Below are 23,208 nucleotides of genomic sequence, written 5' to 3'. Positions count from 1 at the left end.
GGCAGAAACTTTCAAAGGAACATGACCGACACTAAGTTAAAAGTGTCAGCCAGGCACTGAATTCTACAGTCCTAGGGTGATTTGGAACCACATGAAAATAAGTCACCAAATTGGTTGGTTACCTGAGCAAAGCCTATAGGTCCGTGAATCTGTCAAACTCTTTTATACCACGAAAAAGGGGTACATTCCTTCGGGAGTAAGCACAGATACATCGAAAGCATATGCAAAGCTCTACTCCTCCCTCCTCAAAGCATGGAAGCCATGACCTATACTCTGCACACAGGGATGATTGAGAACAGGGCACAGAGTGTATGGATTTACAAAGAAGGATGTAAGGTCCACCTTAGAAAAAAAAAAGAGAGAGAGAGAGAGAGAGAGAGAGAGAGAGAGAGAGAGAGAGAGAGAGAGAGAGAGAGAGAGAGAGAGGGGGGTCCACCTTAGAAAAAAAAAAAGGATGCAAGGTCCACCTTAAAAAAAAAAAAAAGGATGCAAGGTCCACCTTAAAAAAAAAGAGGATGTAAGGTCCACCTTAAAAAAAAAAAAAGAAAAAAAAAAAAAGAATGTAAGGTCCACCTTCACACAAACTAGTGCCTTGCTTCACCATAAGTCAACAACCAGTATTCAGATTCTGAAAGAAAAAGAAAAAGAAAAGTTCACTCGATGCGGCCGAAAGCATAAGTGAAGAGACTTTGACAAGTAGGGGGTGGGGCTCCTCGTCCCTGCTCGTTAACCCTTTTACCCCCAAAGGACGTACTGGTACGTTTCACAAAACTCATCCCTTTACCCCCATGGACGTACCGGTACGTCCTTGCAAAAAAATGCTATAAAATTTTTTTTTTTCATATTTTTGATAATTTTTTGAGAAAATTCAGGCATTTTCCAAGAGAATGAGACCAACCTGACCTCTCTATGACAAAAATTAAGGCTGTTAGAGCAATTTAAAAAAAATATACTGCAAAATGTGCTGGGGAAAAAATAACCCCTTGGGGGTTAAGGGTTGGAAATTTCCAAAGAGCCTGGGGGTAAAAGGGTTAAATGACTCAATGGTCATGCAGCTTCCATGCTGAAACATACATACTAGATAAAGGACAAAGGTTTGTATTTGCATAGGAAGATTTAATTTTTAGATAGAGGCATAGTCTTCATGTACGAGAAACTGCTGCCTTGTTTAAATGATCATCATAATTCAGTTTATGGATATTACTACCTTTACATTTCATTGTATTTCTATTCTAATAGTTTCATCATCATATTTATTCTTGAATGAAATTAAAATCAGTTTAGTACACCACAAAAAAATTTCAGTAAGCTTGAATTTGAAAGAAATATTCACAGGACAGCACTATTAACCACTTAGGTACATATTTACATCCATTGTACTACACTGTACCGATATAATGAAATAATATGTTTACACAACCAATAAAATTCTAGAAAAATATCTTAGACTTAATTCCTAGCCAATCAGTAACTCATACGTATGTATGCATGCTTTCAAACTTTAGTGAAAAACTAAACATACATACTATAAGAATTTTTCTATAAATAGAATATACGAAAGAGTATTAGTACAGAAATTCTAGGTCTTCTGACAAAGTGACTTACTCCTACAGTTGAAAAAGAATCCACTATTATTCAGTACAGTATTTTGAGAGAATATATATTATTTTTGATGAACTCACTACAAAAAGCAAGACAGATATCACAAACACATTTGTTATCTATAAAAGTAAATACACACGTTAGGAAATGGGTTATGGGTCACATTCGGTTAGTAAACAATAATGAAATAACATTGGTTATCATACAGGTAAGTCATGCCAGAAGGAAATAAAGCGACCTATTTGTGTTGACAAATGGAAAATATATTACGTTTCACATATCCTCACAATAAATGTTTTCCACCTGAAAAGATTCAAGGCAGTGAGGACCCAACGCAGTTTGAAATATCCGCAGTTTGAAATACAGTATCCGCATTTTGAAATATCCGCAGTTTGAAATATCCGCAGTTTGAAATATCCGCAATTTGAAATATCCGCAGTTTGAAATATCCGCAGTTTGAAATATCTGCAGTTTGAATCCTGTACTGTACTTTGAAACTACCTATACACTCGGGCACATTATTCTATCTTATTTCTCTTCCTTTCTTTTATATTAAAAGTTTTTATATTTTATGTGAAACATTTATTTCGATGTTACTGTTAAAATATTTTATATTAATTGTTAATTACTTTTCTTGGTTTCCTTTATCTCTTTCCCTCACTGGGCTATTTTCCATGTTGGAGCCCTCGGGCTTATAGCATTTCCAACTAGGATTGTGGATGTATAATAATAATTTTGTTTTAGATGGCTAATAAATCATTACCTTCACTTTCATAAAAAAAACCTTTATAGGCCTTGTCCCCTATCGCTGGAGCAGTCACAGGAATGAACGATACTTATGGCTGGGCGGAAGCTGTTACTTGAGCTCAGGCTGACTCTCTTATCCAGTTTAGCACAAAGCCCATAGTTTGCTTGCCATAGTGTGGAGTTTTTGTTTAATTAACTATCTATCATGGATGAGAAATCCCTCACTATTAACCCTTTTACCCCCAAAGGACGTACCGGTACGTCCTTGCAAAAAAATGCTATAAAAATTTGTTTTTCATATTTTTTGATAATTTTTTGAGAAAATTCAGGCATTTTCCAAGAGAATGAGACCAACCTGACCTCTCTATGACAAAAATTAAGGCTGTTAGAGCAATTTAAAAATAATATACTGCAAAATGTGCTGGGAAAAAAATAACCCCCTGGGGCTAAAGGGTTGAAAATTTCCAAAAACCCCGGGGGTAAAAGGGTTAAGAAAAAACATATACTTTATTTACAAAATTTAGTAAGGCTTAACTCTCAAGACTTAATAAAATAAAATAATCATCTGCGTCACTTCACATACTCAAAAGAGGCGTATGCATTGTGAGACAAGAGATGTATGGGTAGAGAGGAGGTATGTTGATGAAGGAGAGGTCTAATTGGTGAAGGATCTATGGTTGTGGTTCAATCACGCCCCAGTTTTCTATACCGACACTCAATGAGTGAGCGAGCTAGGTTTATTCCTGGCATTCCATGCATCTCTTTTTTTTCTCTGGTATATTCAGCAATAACTATGCCTTAGAAATGGTGCTAGAGGAGCATTTCACGGAGCGACACAGGTCGAGCCCAAAAATAGTATTTCGGTCTCTGAATAAACTGCTACTTCTCCTGCTGCTGGTCATAGCGTAATTAAGTTGAGTACCAAGAAAGAAATGAAGTACAACACACAAATAATTTACCTGTCCAGAAAATCTTAGCCACCTCCTAACATTATGAATCAGTCAAGTTTATGTTTTACTTCAACAATGCAACAGCATTCAATAACTCCCCTGCAGGCAGTAAACACACACAAACATTATAACAAAGCTGCCACATGTTCAAGGATATTTTGGAGTGATAGTTATTACAAGTCCAAGAAATTGAATTAATTCTTTTTAATTTCTTTAAAACTAGAAATAGAACATTGGAATTTAATATAGCGATTGATTAAATCAGCTGTTGTCTACGTGCTACAAAGATACTGCTTTAGTAGAGAGTGTAAAATAAAAATCTTGAAAATATCCTCGTTATTTTTCCCCTGCCGTAAGATATTAATCATTTTAGTTAATCTTCGAAATATTTCATCATTGAAAAATTCCTCAACAGCTGAAATCATACAGCTCAAAATAGTAGGGGTCTTCACACTGACAATTACTATATTTATTTGTCATTAACCCTTTTACCCCCAGGCTATTTAGAAATTTCCAACTCTTAACCCCCAGGGGGTTATTTTTTTCCCAGCACATTTTGCAGTATATTTTTTTTTAAATTGCTCTAACAGCCTCAATTTTTGTCATAGAGAGGTCAGGTTGGTCTCATTCTCTTGGAACATGCCTGAATTTTCTCAAAAAATTATCAAAAATATGAAAAAAAAAAATCTTTATAGCATTTTTTGGCAAGGACGGACCGGTACGTCCATGGGGGTAAAGGGATGGCTTTTGTGAAACGTACCAGTACGTCCTTAGGGGGTAAAAGGGTTAATAAGAATGTCCAAAGTGTATTCTTCAACTTCCAAGAAAAATATTTAATTCAAGAGATATTCTAGAAAGGGTACTTCTCACTATCAGGTTTTTATATATACCATATAGAGTAAAAGTAATTTTAACCGATACCCACCGGTCAAGCTATTTAATCATGAAATATCACCTAGAATTTGTCAGCAACTGCTGGTCAGAAGTTTGTGAGTATGCTCTCTCGGCAAAACTGTACTTTTCAAACAAACTACTTTCTGAGGAAATGGATTTGTGTATAGCTGTAGGGTAGACAACAGACTGAGGTTACTATCTCCCGACTCTAGAGCAGAAATTTAAAGTGGTTAACGTCTCTAGAAAGGGTTTTGGGTCTTTGGGGAATAATATGAGGCCTGTCAGAACTAGGAGATGACCCAGAATTAAGGTGATGAACTCCCGATATCTCCAAAAGCCATTGAAAATCTGCCTTTTTGCTATGCTTTTTTTAAAAGGAGATACTGTACAGAAATGATTTCACTTTGCCAAAACTCATGTACAGTACCATATCCACAGACTAAGACACAGGTATCATAGGTAGTATGTTGGCTAGGGAACCAAATGCACATCGAGATATTTCCACTAGTGTTATAGGGTCCTTTGACTCGCCAGACAGTACTAACAATGTATACGGCTCCTTTTTCATTTGCCTACACATATACCAAATGGACTGGCATATATTTTACCCTTTCTCCTCTGTCCTCATACACCTGACAACACTTAGATAACCACAAAAAATTCTTCTTAAATCAAGGGGTTAACTTCATCACTGTAATTGTTCAATGTCTTACTTTCCATTTGGTAAAAGTAGAAGAGACATCTTAGCTATAGTAAGCACCTCTTCAAGGAGGAGACTCCAAAATTAAACCACTATTCTCTTTTCTTGGATAGTGCCATAGCCTCTGTACCATGGTGTTCCACTGTCTTGGGTCAGAGTTCTCTTACTTGAGGGTACACTAGGGCACACTATTCCATCCGTTTTCTTATTTCCTTTCTTTACTGGGGTATTTTCATTGTTGGAGCCCTTGGGATTATAGTATCTTGCTTTTCCAACTAGGGTTGTAGCTTAGCTAGTAATAATAATTTTTAATAATATCAGTCTCAATCCACACTTTGAAAGATGGATCCTTGATTTGCATTGCGATTGGGGAAATTTTAGATGGCAGCTGGGCGCAAGTTGACGTGCAAGTAGATTTGGTTCCAGCAGTAACAGCGATTTTGTCTATACTGTACGGTGACGATGCATTAATGACGTCACGCATAGCAGACGGTTTTCGGCATTGTGGGTGTTGAGTTCAATAGTGCATGAACTTGAGGGTTTACCTTATACAGACTGAGTCTGTGCTTTGCACATTGATACTCTAGCTCTAAAGCAGGGGAGACAATTTCTTTGGTGTTTAGGTTTTCCCAGTTCTAGCCTTTCAACGTCAAATACCTTGGAGACCACACAGCACATTAACCCCAAATATAACTGTGACAACATATTTCTTCTTTATATTCTTTAACCACGTATAGCTATCTTAAAGTTGTGTAACAACCGCAATCAATATGAAAAAGCATGTAGTACATTAAATTCTCAGAAACTATGACCTTTTTGTCATATGTTCTCTTTAATGGGTTAAGACTTGAACTGTGCTCTCTCAAATTTTTTATATACTCCATCTTTAGGTCTATTTCTGGTTTGAATGTCAAAGTTCATATCTTAACCTCACAAACACACCAGAGTTTACAAACAGTACTTCAACTTGCAAAGGGCTATACCATTCCCCTCCTAATTTGTATAACCTTTCTGTAACAGACAACACTCGTAGACTATTTTCAAATGCTTGGTCGAGTTAATAAATTCTGTACGAGGACAATTCCTTTTGCTAAATATTTTCTCTTTAACACTTTTTAAAAAGTATTTTGGGTAATAAGCAAGTACTACCCCCAAACTTCTTGCATTTGGTAAACATGCAAACAAAATATACATTTAAATTCCAAACAAGTTTTAATGATGATGACAAAATACAATAACTGTGGGTTGTCATACAAAGAGGGATACACCATTCAAACTATTCACCCATGAGAGAGGGCAGCTAGCTAGTTGGGTGCTTTTCCCTCCTCAAGTAGTAAACCAATACATATCATTTACACAAGCCAACATAAACTGTACGATTCTGTCTCGGGTCATAATGGACTTCTAACGCTCTGGTAAGGACGTGAAATATAAAGATACGGATGAATAAGCTGTCTCAACAAAACGGAATGGAAAATGTGTCAACAGAATGAATTTCTAAACATGTAAACTAAAGATCTGATTAGGAGTTAATAAATCAAATGAAAGAAAATTCTACCCAACAGTTAATGTGGAAATTAGTAAACGTCACGAAAGATAGAACAGAATTTTGAATGACATTACAACCCAAAAAGAAGAAAAAGACCAGAAAAAAATAAATCACCAATGAAATAAAAAGAAAATAGAATAATGAAAAAGAAGGAGCAAAATAGTTCTAAAAACCCCCATCAGCATCGAACACTACTTACTGTGATGGGTAGGATCTCGAACCAAGGAAATCTTACATTCTTCTGAAATCCCTGCTCTTATACAGGCATCATCAAATTCTGCCACCTTCTCCGCAAACATAGAGTCCCACTCCTGGCTTTCGGGCACCACAAACAGCAACTGTGGAGGAGTGAACCAAGTTCTTCTTAAGAGTCACACTAGGTTAATTTCACAGGAGTAAAAGTCAACAACAAATATGAAGAAGTGAATAAGAAAACAATGAGTTCTGTACAAAATAGTAATAATAATGTTAGCTATGGCAAGAGGCACTGCAATTCTGAATTTGATGCATAGGATTAGTTGGTAAAGAATTTTGTGGGCAGTGAAGAGAAAATATTGTTTTTTCTTCTGACGAATAATTCTAGCAAGGTATTACAAAAGCTTATAAGAACAGATGAATCCATACCCAAAATATATTTCCTTTTTTATAAATTGACAGTAGTCATAATCAAAGAATAAAAAATTAAATGAACACATAGGAGTAACTATATTTCTTTGGAGGTGACTCAAAATTTCCCACTTGATTCATAGCCCTTGTGCCTCACAACAGCTATCATGAAAAGATCAAGGAAAATTCTAAAATGAAACTCAGTAAAAATAAAAAAATGCAACTGAATAGAAAAATAGATTAGTTTACATAAATTTCAATTACTGAAGCTTTAGATAAATGCATAAAAACATTCAGTAGCTACTAAGAATACAATTTTATGTTACGGTATAAAGGAAGTAACCTTCAAATAGCCAAGATCTTTGAAAAACACAGGAGATCAGCTTACTCAATATCCTTCTTTATAGAATGTCAGGTCATAATAAAATACCTTCCTTTAACTCTTGGATTTCGAGTTGAAGGAAGGTTTTCTTTATAGCCAGAGGTCTTCAATCCATTGTGGTCATGTCAGTAAAGGTTAATCAATCCTTATTACATTTAATAATGTTTCAGTCCCTCTCAAATGCTGTATATAAAAAACAACAAACTTCTAGAAAGAGATCTTTGTAGTTTTAGGTTTATTTAAGATGTATAGTAATGTGAACACTGTAAAACATTACTTTCTTGTACCTTGCACTGTCCTTTTTTCCTTTTCATTTTAATCTGATGTTTTGTGTCTTCACCATAAATTTTGAAAACTTACATACATATACCAAGGTACTTCCCCCAATTTTGGGGGGTAGCTGACATCAACAAATGAAACAAAAAGGGGACCTCTACTCTCTACGTTCCTCCCAGCCGGACAAGGGACTCAACCGAGTTCAGCTGGTACTGCTAGGGTGCCACAGCCCACCCTCCCCCGTTATCCACCACAGATGAAACTTCATAATGCTGAATCCCCTACTGCTGCTACCTCCGTGGTCATCTAAGGCACCGGAGGAAGCAGCAGGGCCTACTGGAACTGCGTCACTTGAAAACTTAGGAGAAAGAAATAAAAAACATCAAAGCTAGTACATTTCTAATTGTTTCTTACCCGTAGTTCTTTGCCGCAGAAATCCAAAAACGTACACGACAGTAATGTACAGTACTGCATATAGTTGTGTACCACAGGTCAAGTAAATGATACGTAATGTTTCAATTTTAAAAGTGTCTTAATAAATAGTACCTCTATTTTCAGTATAGTAAAGAAGTGTCCATCTTCGCAATAGCAGCAGCTAATTTAATTTTCCACGGAGATGAAGGATACCTTTAAGGTTGATGACAAGAACCATTTAGGAGCCAACTGTTAATAACGGCCCGGTCAGTCTCCTTAAACTTGGAGAATCCCTTAACAAACTAATTCAAAACAGTGTTTTCTGGTTACTTCTAAATAACAGATCATCCTCGCATCATCAACACCACACAAGCAATGATGAAAGAGCCACATAATTATAAGATTTCCATATGTTTGGAAGTTGCAAAAGGCTAACAGTTGAAAATGTACATCTTACGTATTCCTTAACACACCAGAAGCTTTCAGAAGCAAAGAAGGAGACACTATACAGTAATGCCTTTATTCTGGAACTTGGGACAGGGAAACTGTTCAGTGTCAGGATGCAATTAATACGGAAACCCTAGAATCATACCATGTGAAAATTGAAATATACTCGACTGCAAGATAGATGAAAGGGAGAAGGAGCCAAGCACAGCAGGATGTTGGAAAATGGGTGTACGTAGGGGCTGAATGGACGCAGCCAAGACCCTTCGGTTATGACTACATTGCCGAGTTCGGATGCACTTACAGAAAAACCCTCAACGAAGAGTAGTTCATCAATACTTGCAATACTTGTAGAGAATATTAATGTTTTCCAACACTTCAATTGTCAATGCATTTAGTCCAAGAAAGTTTTGTAATAGTACAGAACAATGTAATTAAAGAACGGGATGTCAGGTGACTAAAGGCTTCCACCAACATGCAAAATCATGAGTATTAAGCAAGATTAGGAGCATCTATTTCAGCTTCTCAAGTTAATAAGATTCCATGAGAAATTTCTAAATACATACATACATACATATACCAAAGGCACTTCCCCCAATTTTGGGGGGTAGCCGACAACAACAAGAAACAAAACAAAAAAGGGGACCTCTACTCTCTACGTTCCTTCAGCCTAACCAGGGACTCAGCCGAGTTCAGCTGGTATTGCTAGGGTGCCACAGCCCAACCTCCCACATTTCCACCACAGATGAAGCTTCATACTGCTGAGTCCCCTACTGCTGCTATCTCCGCGGTCATCTAAGGCACCGGAGGAAGCAGCAGGGCCTACCGGAACTGCGTCACAATCGCTCGCCATTCATTCCTATTTCTAGCACGCTCTCTTGCCTCTCTCACATCTATCCTCCTATCACCCAGAGCTTTCTTCACACCATCCATCCACCCAAACCTTGGCCTTCCTCTTGTACTTCTCCCATCAACTCTTGCATTCATCACCTTCTTTAGCATAATGCATAGAAACATGGGTAGAAGCTTAAAATAATTATTTATCAATATCCCCTAATGTCTATCTGTTCATTACGACCAGTTAGCATTTAGTACCTCATTCCGTCACGTTACTCCATGAAAGTAACACCTAGCATTCCGTCTGACCACCATTCAACTTAGGCATTCATCTATTGATAAGTATATTTATCACTTTATTTGTTCGACGGGTGTGATCCTTTTCTAAGCATTTAATTTGGGGGATACCTAATAGTAGATTTAGCCCCTGAATAGTTTTTTTGTGGAATTAAAGGGATATTTTACAGTAACTTCACTATTTACATTGATCGACCACTTCACAGTGACACTTTAACCCTTTTACCCCCAGGCTCTTTGGAAATTTCCAACCCTTAACCCCCAAGGGGTTATTTTTTTCCCAGCACATTTTGCAGTATATTTTTTTTAAATTGCTCTAACAGCCTTAATTTTTGTCATAGAGAGGTCAGGTTGGTCTCATTCTCTTGGAAAATGCCTGAATTTTTTTCAAAAAATTATCAAAAATATGCAAAAAAATAATTTTTATAGCATTTTTTTGCAAGGACCTACCGGTACGTCCATGGGGGTAAAGGGATGAGTTTTGTGAAACATACCAGTACGTCCTTTGGGGGTAAAAGGGTTAAAAATAATTTTTACAGTTGAGATCAAAGAATGTACTGGTTTTGAACATGATAGAACCTTTAATACATTTCCATCCATCTTGGGTTACCATTTGTAATGCTGACCCGCTAAACATTACCAATTAACAAAGGGTAACCTAGTATTGGCTCCCAATTTCCATTGTCTGCCTTGGCAAATAAAAAACAAAAGGTCTCCGATCAAGAACAACCAAAAGAGAACGTATTCTTCTCCCCGAAAAGGACTCAAAACAAAAATGTTGGCCAGAAAGCTACCCACCGAACCGCTTACGGATCGATTAAGTAGGATATCAAACACAGCGCTAACAAACCTGAAGGGTATATTCACTCAAATAATAAAAATGAATAAAATATGATCATGCCAAAAAATGAAATAGATGTCCAAAACATATACAAGGGCTTACAAATAGTTTAAGGAACTAAATGCAAACCCGATAAACAAAGAGATCTCGAGGAAGCGACACATAATGGCCACAGCCAACCCCCGAAAGGGAAGAACCAGCAGCGGAAAAAAAAAAAAAAAAACACACACACACACACACGGTTAAGAATAATAAGTGTCGATACCTAGAAATCCCAAACAGACAAATATAATAAAGTACTCAACTTGGGAACAGGGATCTTTAAAACGTCGGACATCTTCCAAAAAACACAAAACAACACAGAGCAAAACAAAACACGTCTGAAGAACGCAAGTGCTGAGGAGGAATGAGGATGGGGGGTGGGGGGGGGTGGGGGAGATGTAGGGATAGAGAGGGGGGGGGGGTATGTTGATGAAGGAGAGGTCTAATTGGTGAGGGGATCTATGGTCGTGGTTCAATCACGCCCCAGTTTTCTATACCGACACTCAGAGTGAGCGAGCTAGGTTTATTCCCGGCATTCCATGTATCTCTTTTTCTCTGGTATATTCAGCAATAACTATGCCTTAGAAATGGTGCTAGAAGAGCATTTCACGGAGCGACACGCGTCCCTCGCCCAGAAATAGATTTTTCCATTGTCAAAATCCCTTATTACATTCAATATTGTTTTGCACTGGGTCAAAAATTAGACAGTATGATTGCTCAGCCATGTGAAGCTACAGCTTTGTTTATTTGCCTAGGCAATCCAGAGGGCAATCTATATAACTCTTACTGTTCTTTGCCATACGTTGTCATCCATACACAGCACTGGACATCAATAGTCCTGCGTTTTACCCAGGACAAGGGGCATTAATAAAAAAAAGCTGGTTACTATGTTCTGAAATCCTGCAACTACTCTTCACAAGCCCAACTCTGCCTACAGTTGGGTATTTAAGAAGAGTACTTCTAGGTAGCTAAAGCATCTCGGTTATCATGCTCTAGTCTCCATGATCAAGAACCAAAGAAGTTGGTCATTCCATCATTATGATCCTCCCCTTACTATTCCAACCATAGATAGAGTAAAGGAGGGGTATTCATGGAGGATCTCTGGATGACTAAAGTGATTTGGTCAAAACCCCACAAGGCTCTTCCTAAAATAGAAAAAAATCACCAGTATTAAAAAAATGTTTAGAGCCTTCCAGCCAGTAATTATGCCAACTCAGGATAAAGACTCAAGGTTTGTGACATACATTTCAAATTGCCTTCAAAAACACTATAGAAATATCAGGCATTACAAGGATAAAAATGGGGAGGCAGCAAGCAGTCTCCACCACTTTCATCTGACAGACCTGATATACAGTTATGCGGACACCACCTCTCTTGGGGCCCTTGTTAAGTTGGACAGGTAGGATTGTGACACGTTAGGTGGCAACCCCAAAGGAAACCAAAGCAACAGTCCCATTGTGGTCAGTAAGGGGCCGGAGGTCTGTAACTCTTCAAGTGACAACTACTATTGCTGTACTTTGACCAGCATCTAGAACAGGAATGGCCCTCTTGCCGTTGATGTATCAGGCCCATAGTGATGTCTTGTGACAAAGGTTCCTTTTCTTAGTAGTACATCACTTTACTAGCCAGCCTCATTGGCTATTCAGGCAACCTGTGGTTAGTACCTTGCATTGAGCAAGCAATAATTTTAATATAAATAACATGTTTTTCAATAAAATGCCTATTAAATAAAGGGGGACTTTCCTACCTACCATGATAAAAGGGATTTTGACGAAGGAAAAATCAATTTCTGGGCGAGGGACCTGTGTTGCCCAGTGAAATGCTCCTTAAAGCACCATTTCTAAGATATAAATACTGCTAAATATACCAGAGAAAAAAAGTTGCATGGAATGCCAGGAATATACCCAGCTCGCTCACCCCTAAAGGGTGTCGGTATAAAAACTGGGGCGAGTGAATCCACTACCAGAGGGCCCTTTCCAATTAGACTTCTCCCTCCTCAACATCCCCGTTACTACGAGGTGTCGTTCCTTACAACCATATGCAGCTAGCAGGAAAACATTTTACTTTTTTCCATGATAGATAAGAGAACTTGGAATTAATACTTTTGTGAATTTAAACACAATGAGAATAAAAAACTTTCCATGAATCAGAGGTAAGCCTCAAGTTAAATTTGAATCCACCTTCGCTCCCAAAACCCAAGATGAAAATACAAAGTAGACATTTCTGCAGACTTAGGGTTAAGTAACTTTTAAAAGGGGATTATAATATGACTGAGGAAGTGCAGGCGAGCTTTCCAACTGTAAACAAATAAAAGGAACGTTCGTATTAACCCATTTACCCCCAGGCTATTTCAAACTTTCCAACCCTTAACCCCCAGGGGTTATTTTTTTTTTCAAGCACATTTTGCAGGATATATATTTTTAAATTGCTCTAACAGCCTTAATTTTTGTCATAGAGAGGTCAGGTTGGTCTCATTCTCTTGGAAAATGCCTGGTTTCTCAAAAAAATTATCAAAAATATGCAAAAAAATATGTAAATAGCAGTTTTTTGCAAGGACGTACCGGTACGTCCATGGGGGTAACGGGATGAGTTTTGTGAAACGTACCAGTACGTCCTTTGGGGGTAAAAGGGTTAATATTGACTACAGTATAATCTTTACTCCGTCTTATACATGGAAGCCTATGGTAATGATATGCTGTACATCAGCATATGAAGAAGGATCAAGTTTATTTTATTTATTGAAATTGAGTATTATAAATTTTACTATATTGATCAGCAACATTAACCCTTTCACCCTCAAAGGACGTACCGGTACGTTCTTGCAAAACACTGTTAATTAGATATTTTTACATATTTTTGATAATTTTATGAGAAACTTCAGGCATTTTCCAAAAGAATGAGACCAACCTGACCTCTCTAGGACAAAAATTAAGCTTTTTAGAGCAATTTAAAAAAATTATATAGCAAAATGTGCTCGAAATTTAACCTTATGGTGGGGGTAAAAGGGTTAAGGAGTTTATGGGTAAAAGGGTTAACAGTTGATTCAATCGGCAGCACATAGGGTTAAGGTCGAGGAGGATAAGAATGAAAAAGTCATGGGTATCAATCGAATAGTGTTACCCTGTCAGTTTTCGAGCAATTAGACATGATGAGATCCGTCAACCAATGATCCATTCTGAAATATTACCATCATTCAATTACACAGTAAAACACCTCTTCAAGCCTTATCACTGCCACTTCCATACAGTACCCTTTGTTTATAAGGTATTAAAATTTCAAAACACTATTTGCAGAATGATCTAAAAATAAAATCTATGATGACAGCAAAGACTGGCTTATAAAATGAATTACTATGATATTGATGAAATTTAAATCATTTCAAATGCTGGTACATACTATGAGAATAACATTAAACCTACTTTCCAAGCATAAGACGGCTGCAGTCTTCTCGTACAAAATGATGAGAAATCTGCCAGGGATCAATCAAAATCACCACCACCAAAGTTAACCCTTTTACCCCCAAAGGACGTACTGGTACGTTTCACAAAACCCATCCCTTTACCCCCATGGACGTACCGGTACGTCCTTGCAAAAAAATGCTATAAAAATTTGTTTTTCATATTTTTTGATAATTTTTTGAGAAAATTCAGGCATTTTCCAAGAGAATGAGACCAACCTGACCTTTCTATGACAAAAATTAAGGCTGTTAGAGCAATTTAAAAAAAATATACTGCAAAATGTGCTGGGGAAAAAATAACCCCCTGGGGGTTAAGGATTGGAAATTTCCAAAAACCCCGGGGGTAAAGGGGTTAAAGTCAGGTCTTTCCCAGACTGTACTAAATAGTTACTCTTGTCTTTTGTATTTTCCATCTAACATGATTTTATCAGTGCCCTTTGCTCTACGGCTTTCTCGACCTTTCTTGCCACACACCAAATCCTTCTTAATCTACAAGACCTGAATTGATTTCTCAACTGTTGGTTGCCACAAATTCTTCACTTATGACTTTTATCTTCTTGCAGCACTGCAGCAAATCTTACCATATTATAGCCACATTTTCAGGATCTTTTTTTAATTTCGGTCAGTACCTCGACCCTCTTGCATATAGTATTATAAGCCTGATGCACACATATATTCCTAGTATGATAGAGAACAGGTTACTTTAATTGACCTGTAGCCCAAGCTGTTAATACTCTTTTATTAATACTTTGTATCGTATACAACCATTTCACTGCATGTGGAGTAACAGAAATGCCGTCTTCCAAGATCTAACGTTTCATCACACCACGGAGCCCCAGCTCCTGCTTCCACCTTTGCTCGTCTTTTATACTTATATTCTTCGCTCCATAAATTTCATTTAGCCCCGTGCATTACTTGTGATACCATCTCTTTTATTCAGTATAATACCAGGTCCTTTCCCTACAACCATGATCATCTCTTATTCAATGCAATACCAGGTCCCTGCTTTTCAACCATGATCATCTCTTATTCAATGCAATACCAGGTCCCTCCTCTACAACCATGATCGTCTCTTATTCAATGCAATACCAGGTCCCTGCTTTTCAACCATGATCATCTCTTATTCAATGCAATACCAGGTCCCTGCTTTTCAACCATGATCGTCTCTTTTATTCAATGCAATACCAGGTCCCTCCTCTACAACCATGATCGTCTCTTTTATTTCATACAATACCAGGTCCCTGTTCTTCAACCATGATCGTCTCTTTTATTTCATACAATACCAGGTCCCTGTTCTTCAACCATGATCGTCTCTTTTATTTCATACAATACCAGGTCCCTCCTCTACAACCATGATCCAAAATATTGTGAACCGAAGCAAGTGATATTCAGACCAACATTTTTCAAATTGAACCAGAATGTCCATTAGTTGCAAGTCTAAAAAATGGAAATGCTTTGACGAAACAGGAATTAATCACATTACTATTATCAAGACATTATTTGGCCTTCCAAATCATTTCAGACTGGGTGTTTTCAAATACTGTACACTCTTAGCAAGTTCTCTCCTAAATATATACTGATGAATGATGATGAAAAGTCCTACTTTTAGTAGGAAATTACATAAATGAAGAAGATTTCTAACTATGAAAACCAAGTTGCTCATCCTTTACAGAAAAGTAAAGTCAGAAATATTATTAGACTTTCTTTCGCTTCCTATCAACTAACCACTTGTGTCCAATAACACTGTGCAATGGAGCTGGCATTGACAAAGGTATTCTCCTGTTTTACAGTGGTCAATATAATAAATTCTGTGATTAATAAAAGCCAGAATTGCCGGGAAACACAAGACATTTAACTGGAACTTATAAAACTATTACAAACCATGCAAATAGAATTATATTACAGGATATATATTAATAACAATATGAGTCATCGCTAAAGGCAAAGAAGGCTCAACCAAGTATATTCAGTTTGTAGTTGCACATTATTAATTCTGAATAAAGATCCATGTTACATTTATAAACAGTACAGAATATATATAAAAAAAAAAAAAAAAAAAAAAAAAAAAATTGACCCCCTCAATGAACGAAACCAATGCAGTCGAAGAACAGTGTCGTAGAGATCAATTAAACATACTGACACGATCAGCATCAAGGTTTCTCTTCACTCATGCTGACACCAGAGGGCGGGGACACTTTGTTAATGTATACATTTGTATTATGTCGGCAATCCAAAGTATTTGAACTACCCTATACTTTATACACCAAAACATAGCCTGCGACACCCTGTGAAACTCAAAACTATTACAGTTAGTAACATCTGGCTATATTCAACTATCACATGTACCCAGACTATTACAGCTGAATCAGTAGAACTTCAAAAGTTCAAAATTGGAGCAAATGCTTTTTTGTTGACCAGGCGGACATGAGTCTTTTATAGTTTATTTATGACATATTTGTTTTTGATGTTGTTAATAGTTTATATATGACATGTCTGTTTTGACGTTGTTACTGTTTTTAGAATGATTTATTGTTAATTTGTTCTCTTCATTTATTTATTTCCTTATTTCCTTTCCTCACTGGGCTATTTTTCCCTGTTGGAGCCCCTGAGCTTATAGCATCTTGCTTTTCCAACTAGGGTTGTAGCTTGGATAGTAATAATAATAATAATAATAGTATACAATGATCCAAGGAAATTTTATGGATACTTCAACAGAAGTTTATTAAACTTTATTAAAAAAAAAAAATGGCACTCAAAGTTGTATACATAGAAACTGCTTTAAATTCTCTCAAAAAAAAAAAAAAAGAACCGAAACTTAGAAAACATTTTACCTTCATGCTAAAAATTTTTCTAAACTCTTCAGTCCACAAGTAATGTTTAATCATACAAAATGTAAATAAAATCACAGGGCAAAAGCCTTTTGCCATTTACTGCCATTTACTCCTTTATAAAATAAAACACTTTGCTCTTCGGAGAGGGTTGTGAGAACAGTATGGATACTTTTCCATTTACATAATTCAAAATACCAGCAAAAATTGAAACAAAATTTCTGTAATCACTCAAATTTTAATAAGACTTATTTCAGTGTAACCATATCAATATAACATCCAAAAATAGGCAAGATTGAACATAATTTTCCTCTCTTCTTAACACTGTGAGATTCTAATATTCTTCCTTTGAAATTCACAGTAAAAAATTCAAATCCGTCCAAATGCCACCACGAGAACTTGTAGATATAACAATCGTATGAAAGATGGCTGCTTGGCCACAAGATAAGGAACCACACACCATGACAGACTTCATTATGACATTCGTCAAATGTTCTCCTCCATATAGCAAGAAGGAAAAGCCTTTGACTTTTTTTTTCTCGTTTCTACTCAATAAAACCTGATTTAATTATGAATATTGATACAAACCTCCTCATCATGAATAAGGCTTTACAGCACCTTTAATTATATATATATAAAAAAGCTTGGTTTTCCTATCAGCATATATATTTGGCAGAAGGCCAAAGAATAGCTCTTCCTCCTTGCTGATGGTAAATGACAAAAAAACATTAGCTATCATAAAAAAATCTTTGCCACCTAACTTCTGGGTAGACATACCTTAGAACTACTTGCCTGGTACATCAGAAATAACACGAGAGTACACGGCAGTGCTATCTCTTCAATGTATCAGGCCAACTTCCAATGACAAAGTACCTGACTGTCCAGCAGAGGGACTCCTCTTCCTCCATTCAAAAAAAAAAAACAAATATTTTCCATGAACATAACTTGCTTTGAATTCTTTATCTAAAAATAAAATCAGTGTACATCTTCTATGTATCTCACCCCCCCAAAAAATTCATATTATCTAGAGCACAGTAATAAATCGAGGTATTATCTCATTTCGAAAATTCTGTCTCTTCTAGAGGGAAAACAAAATTAAATTCTCTACCGAGCACAGTAACAAATTGAGGCATCTCCTTCCACGAAAGGAAAATATACAGAATATCCTATACATTACATATCTAGTGCTGACCAAACAGTGGAATGAGCAAAGTTGGGATTCACAACAGTTTACGAGTCAAGCACATTCGGGAACAACACAACTGGTGGGTGGTTATGGGGGTTTGGCCAGATGCCGCCATTAAACGCAAGAACATGTTTCCAACTCACTGTCTTTTATCGGGAACAACTCAATCGGTGGGTGGTTATGGGGGTTCGGTCACACACCGCCATTAAACATAAGAACATGTTTCCAACTCACTGTCTTTTATCTCTCTTGCTTTTCACTGTCCTGCAATGACATTACATACACTCTCGACACTATACACTGTTTTGTACATCTACAGAAAGCTGAATAGATTTATGGGCTGCTCATTGAAAAGACAAGAAAGCAGTGCTCTAAAAAAAAAACATTCTAAAACGTTAAAAGTTAACTCAATTGACATTTACAATACTGGCAACAGAATAAACACAAGTTATAGTTGATTTAGCAATGTGTTTTCCATAAATACTACCCAATGCATTCCCGAGAGAGAGAGAGAGAGAGAGAGAGAGAGAGAGAGAGAGAGAGAGAGAGAGAGAGAGAGATCTTTAGATGTTATTCAGCAACGATAGAAAGAAGGGTGGGAAAAATGTTTCTCAATCATTTAAAATCATTTAGAGAGAGAGAGAGAGAGAGAGAGAGAGAGAGAGAGAGAGAGAGAGAGAGAGAGAGAGAGAGAGAGAGAGAGAGAGAGAGAGATCTTTAGATGTTATTCAGCAACGATGGAAAGAAGGGTAGGAAAAATGTTTCTCAGTCATCTAAAATCATTTAGAGAGAGAGAGAGAGAGAGAGAGAGAGAGAGAGAGAGAGAGAGAGAGAGAGAGAGATCTTTAAATGTTATTCAGCGACGTTGGAAAGTAGGATGGGGGAAAATATAAGTTTCTCAAACATCTAAAATCATTCATAAAAAAATATATATATATCAAAGCATTAAGGTTTTTTGGTTTACATTTAAATGACCTGTATTCCTCCTAAAAATGCTGCCTTAATCTAATATTTCCCCTCGATGAGGGCATCAACGTACTGCTTTCTTTATCCATATAAATGGCAAAATAGCAGCAAAGGTGAGCCTGACACAAAATATTTAATATCATTACTACATTTGTCAAGTTTGCATGAGACTTTTGCATGCAAAAATAACAAGAGGTAGCAATGGTAAATTATTCTGACCAGAGAGTGTACTATGCTAGGGACTCGAAAGATAACTCTAATCTGTCCTAAGAAAAATTTCACATCTTTTAAAACCTAACTAATGAAATAATTTTCTCCCCCCCAACTATAGTAAAAGGCATTGACATAAACAGATGACAATTTCCTAGCGACTAATCTATCGCGTAAAAAATGATTAAACTCGAGGGGAAAAAGTTTGAGGTGAAAAGATAGTTTTTACAAGATTGGAAAACTGGGATGAAAAGTAGTTAGTGACTTCTCAATTTCTCTACGGTTTAACAGTCAGAAGGAATAAGGAACTTTACCATGAGGTGGTGGGGAATGCATAGCGGCAGCCGGCGTAGAGGGGCGACTGTCGCTTCTAGTGCAAGGCTTCTTTGCTGGATAAATACGATAACTGCCATTGGAAGTTGGTGACGTTAACTGTGAGGGTTCGGGCGTTTTGAAGCGCGGAGGGGAGCGGTCTAAGCCGCCTTCTGCTTCTTTGGATAACGCGGTTATTTGGAACGGGTCTTCCGACCTATTTACAGATTGCTTGTCTTGCCCAGCGGTCTTACTCTCTTTTCTTGCATTGTTAATCGGAGTGAAAAACCAATCTATTCTAGTTTGGAAAGCACTTTTGTACTTTCTCATTGCTCTGTACTGCTCCTTTTTCAGCAACTGGATCAGGTAGAAGGGAGGGTCATTTCCCTGAAGCAAGTAATTTATTGACTGCTGCATAGCCTCAAAAGCCTGCTTGTGAGCTATACGGTCTTCTTTGAGTTCAAGGTGACGATCGTCCTCACTGGGGGAACTGGACATTTTCTCTTGAACTTTCGCCAAGGATTCGTCCGCGGGTTTTCTTCCGTGATCCAGCCATGTCCTGAAGTCTTCATCATTAAGCTGTGGACATCAAGAGTAGGCTGAACCACATCATCCTCTAAGTATGTTCATGACATTCCTCTCCTTCAACTGATGTACCTACCCCAATACCTATTCAGTCACTACGTATGCTACGTTAACCTAACATCTCCAATCAAAAAAACTTCCCTACACTTTTCCCCGGATAGTTTAAGTTTACTAGTAAGAATGTAAAATGATTCATATCATTTAATCTATATCTACTCTCTATATGTGTAATTTTCCTTGAAGGTGACTCAAGTGAGTGATTGCCATAGTGGCATAAATATGTTTCATAAAGAAATCCTCTTACTTTCCCTACTTCTTTACATTGAAGAATCCGAAGAAGCTGAGAAAATATTAAGATTCCCATAGGAAACGGGTTGACGCCACCGAGGCAATCGCCTTCAATGAAAATTGCGAGAGAGAGAGAGAGAGAGAGAGAGAGAGAGAGAGAGAGAGAGACTGTGGCCCAAATGAACACTCAAATTTCCTTTCAAATCTTGCAAGACTTCTTGTTTCACCTAACTTAAAAGACAATGTGACAAACTTTCAATCTTTAAATGCTCCTTAACTAAATCATCATGTTAGATCTTACTATCCAGAAAACTAAACAGAAAACAAAGTTAAGAATGAAGACTGTGGTAAACTATACTATATATTAACTGTAATATCATGCACAATTGACAGGACTTTCAGTATTGAGAAACATTTTTACAGATGCATGTTTGAAATGCACAATCTTCATAAATAAAGAATCGATTATCCCTCCCTTGAGAACACATAAATCAAAAGAAACTACAATAAAAAAAATAACCAATACAAATAAGTGGGACATTTAACAGATGTTAAAATAAGGTTGTCTGAATTATACTCCTTTAAAAATAAAAACTGGATTTTGCCTTGTATCTATAAAAGGTACTCCACTTACAAACTTACTTGGTTGCAAGAAGCTGTTTGCAAGTTGAACACTAAAGTCAACAGATAGTCGGGTTTTCATGTGAATTAGATATCAAGTGATTACAAAAGGGATCTTGACGAAGGAAAAATCTATTTCTGGGCTCAACCTGTGTCGCTCCGTGAAATGCTCCTTAAAGCACCATTTCAAAGGTATAAATACTGCTAAAAATACCAGAGAAAAAAGTTGCATGGAATGCTAGGAATACATCCAGCTCGCTCACCCCTAAAGGGTGTCGGTATTAAAACTGGGGCGAGTGATACCACTACCAGAGATCCCTTTCCAATTAGACTTCTCCCTCCTCAAAATAGCCCATTACTATGAGGTGTCGTTCGCTACAGCTACTGCCCCCCCCTCCCCCCCACCACCACTACCTAACCTTCTCCCAGCATTCCTTGTTAGCACCTGTGAACGTTCGGATGTGTTTTTCATAGCTCTGTGTTATTTTGTGTTTTTGAAGATGTCAGGCGTTTTGGAGATCCCTGCTCCCAAGTTGAGTATTATATTTGTCTGTTTGGGATATCTAGGTAGCGACACACGTTCATTCAATAACCTTGTTGGGTTTTATCTCAGCCGCTTTGTCGACGCTCCCTTACGGTGTTAAATGATACAGGATTTTACTACAGTAATTTCTTTATCTAATCTCTGTTATTTTCAGTTGGATTTGTGCTTGTATTGCCAAATATTCATAAGCTCAGGACCTTCTGTATATAATAAAAGATTTCCCCCAGGATGAAATGAAATGACTAGGTTGATGTATGACTCCCCCTCCTCCAGACACACACAAAAGGTAATTTCATCTAGCAGTCATATGTATAAGAGACAAAAGTAACAAGTACGTACCATATAAAGTTTGCAGTAAATTATAATTTTTCCCTTCATTACTATCACAACATACTTTTGCCTTTATTCCCACATTTGTCTGTTCCACAGTGTAATTGTGAAAGCCACTTGGACTTTTAACCTCTTTGGAAATTTCCAACCCTTAACCCCCAAGGGGTTATTTTTTCCCCAGCACATTTTGCAATATATTTTTTTTTAAATTGCTCTAACAGCCTTAATTTTTTATCATAGAGAGGTCAGGTTGGTCTCATTCTCTTGGAAAATGCCTGAATTTTTTCAAAAAATTATCAAAAATATGAAAAAAATATTTTTTATAGCATTTCTTTTGCAAGGACGTACCGGTACGTCCATGGGGGTAAAGGGATGGGTTTTGTGAAACGTACCAGTACGTCCTTTGGGGGTAAAAGGGTTAAGTGTTAATGGCCATAAAACTAAATTCCATCACAGCAAAGGCATTGAAACAAAATCTAAACCCTTGGAGAACCAGACAACGCAACCTGCTAGATAAGTCGATCACTGGCTGAGCATCAAGAACAATTGATCATGGCAAGACAAACTTCTAAAAAAAGTTTCTGATAAACACTGATTCATGACCTAAGTTTATCCTCATTTTTTTTTCATCACCTACTTTGAAATGTTACGAATTACATGGTTACTGTACTAGATAAAATAGTTAGATATTTAACCCTTTTACCCCCAAAGGACGTACTGGTACGTTTCACAAAACCCATCCCTTTACCCCCATGGACGTACTGGTACGTCCTTGCAAAAAAATGCTATAATTTTTTTTTATTCATATTTTTGATAATTTTTTGAAAAAAATTCAGGCATTTTCCAAGAGAATGAGACCAACCTGACCTCTTTAGGTCAAAAATTAAGGCTGTTAGAGCAATTTAAAAAAAATATACTGCAAAATGTGCTGGGAAAAAAATAACCCCCTGGGGGTTAAGGGTTGGAAATTTCCAAATAGCCTGGGGGTAAAAGGGTTAAGGAGCATTTCACGGAGAGACGCAGGTCGAGCCCAGAAATTCTTTTATTGCCGTATTTCTTTATCTTATCTTTGGTATTTTCAGTTGTACCTGTGATTGTATCTCTGAATGCCTATAAGTTGGGGACTTTCTTACCAAAAACACTTTTCAAGATCACAAGCTTCCCATCACTCATTTATAAAAACCATACAACCGAGTTCATGAAGCAGCAGAGATTCTACGGAGGTCTGGGACTTTAAAAATTGGCGAATTGTAAACAGCACAGATGTTACCAACACGAAACTATGGACTGAAGATATATT

General features: G+C 37.1%; 1 protein-coding gene across 8 annotated transcripts in view; it reads right to left on the bottom strand.

Annotated features, from left to right (window-relative positions):
- Positions 1-23,208, bottom strand: part of LOC137635260 (hepatoma-derived growth factor-related protein 2-like) — an 83,372-nt gene that overhangs the window by 3,455 nt on the left and 56,709 nt on the right. For 2 of the 8 annotated variants that reach the window (XM_068367718.1, XM_068367716.1), the window contains exon 13: positions 6,642-6,780. The exons of 1 other annotated variant lie outside the window; for it this stretch is intronic. In XM_068367718.1, the coding sequence (XP_068223819.1) occupies positions 6,642-6,780 (139 nt within the window). Of the gene's footprint in view, positions 1-6,641; positions 6,781-16,815; positions 20,120-23,208 lie in introns of those variants that run through there. 5 more of the 8 variants (XM_068367717.1, XM_068367719.1, XM_068367724.1 and 2 more) reach the window with 3 other exon arrangements.

The sequence above is a fragment of the Palaemon carinicauda genome, unplaced genomic scaffold (assembly GCF_036898095.1).
Source record: "Palaemon carinicauda isolate YSFRI2023 unplaced genomic scaffold, ASM3689809v2 scaffold108, whole genome shotgun sequence".
Classification (NCBI taxonomy): domain Eukaryota; kingdom Metazoa; phylum Arthropoda; class Malacostraca; order Decapoda; family Palaemonidae; genus Palaemon; species Palaemon carinicauda.
The sequence above is the reverse complement of the archived record's forward strand: the minus strand, read 5'-3'. Positions and strand labels throughout refer to the sequence as shown.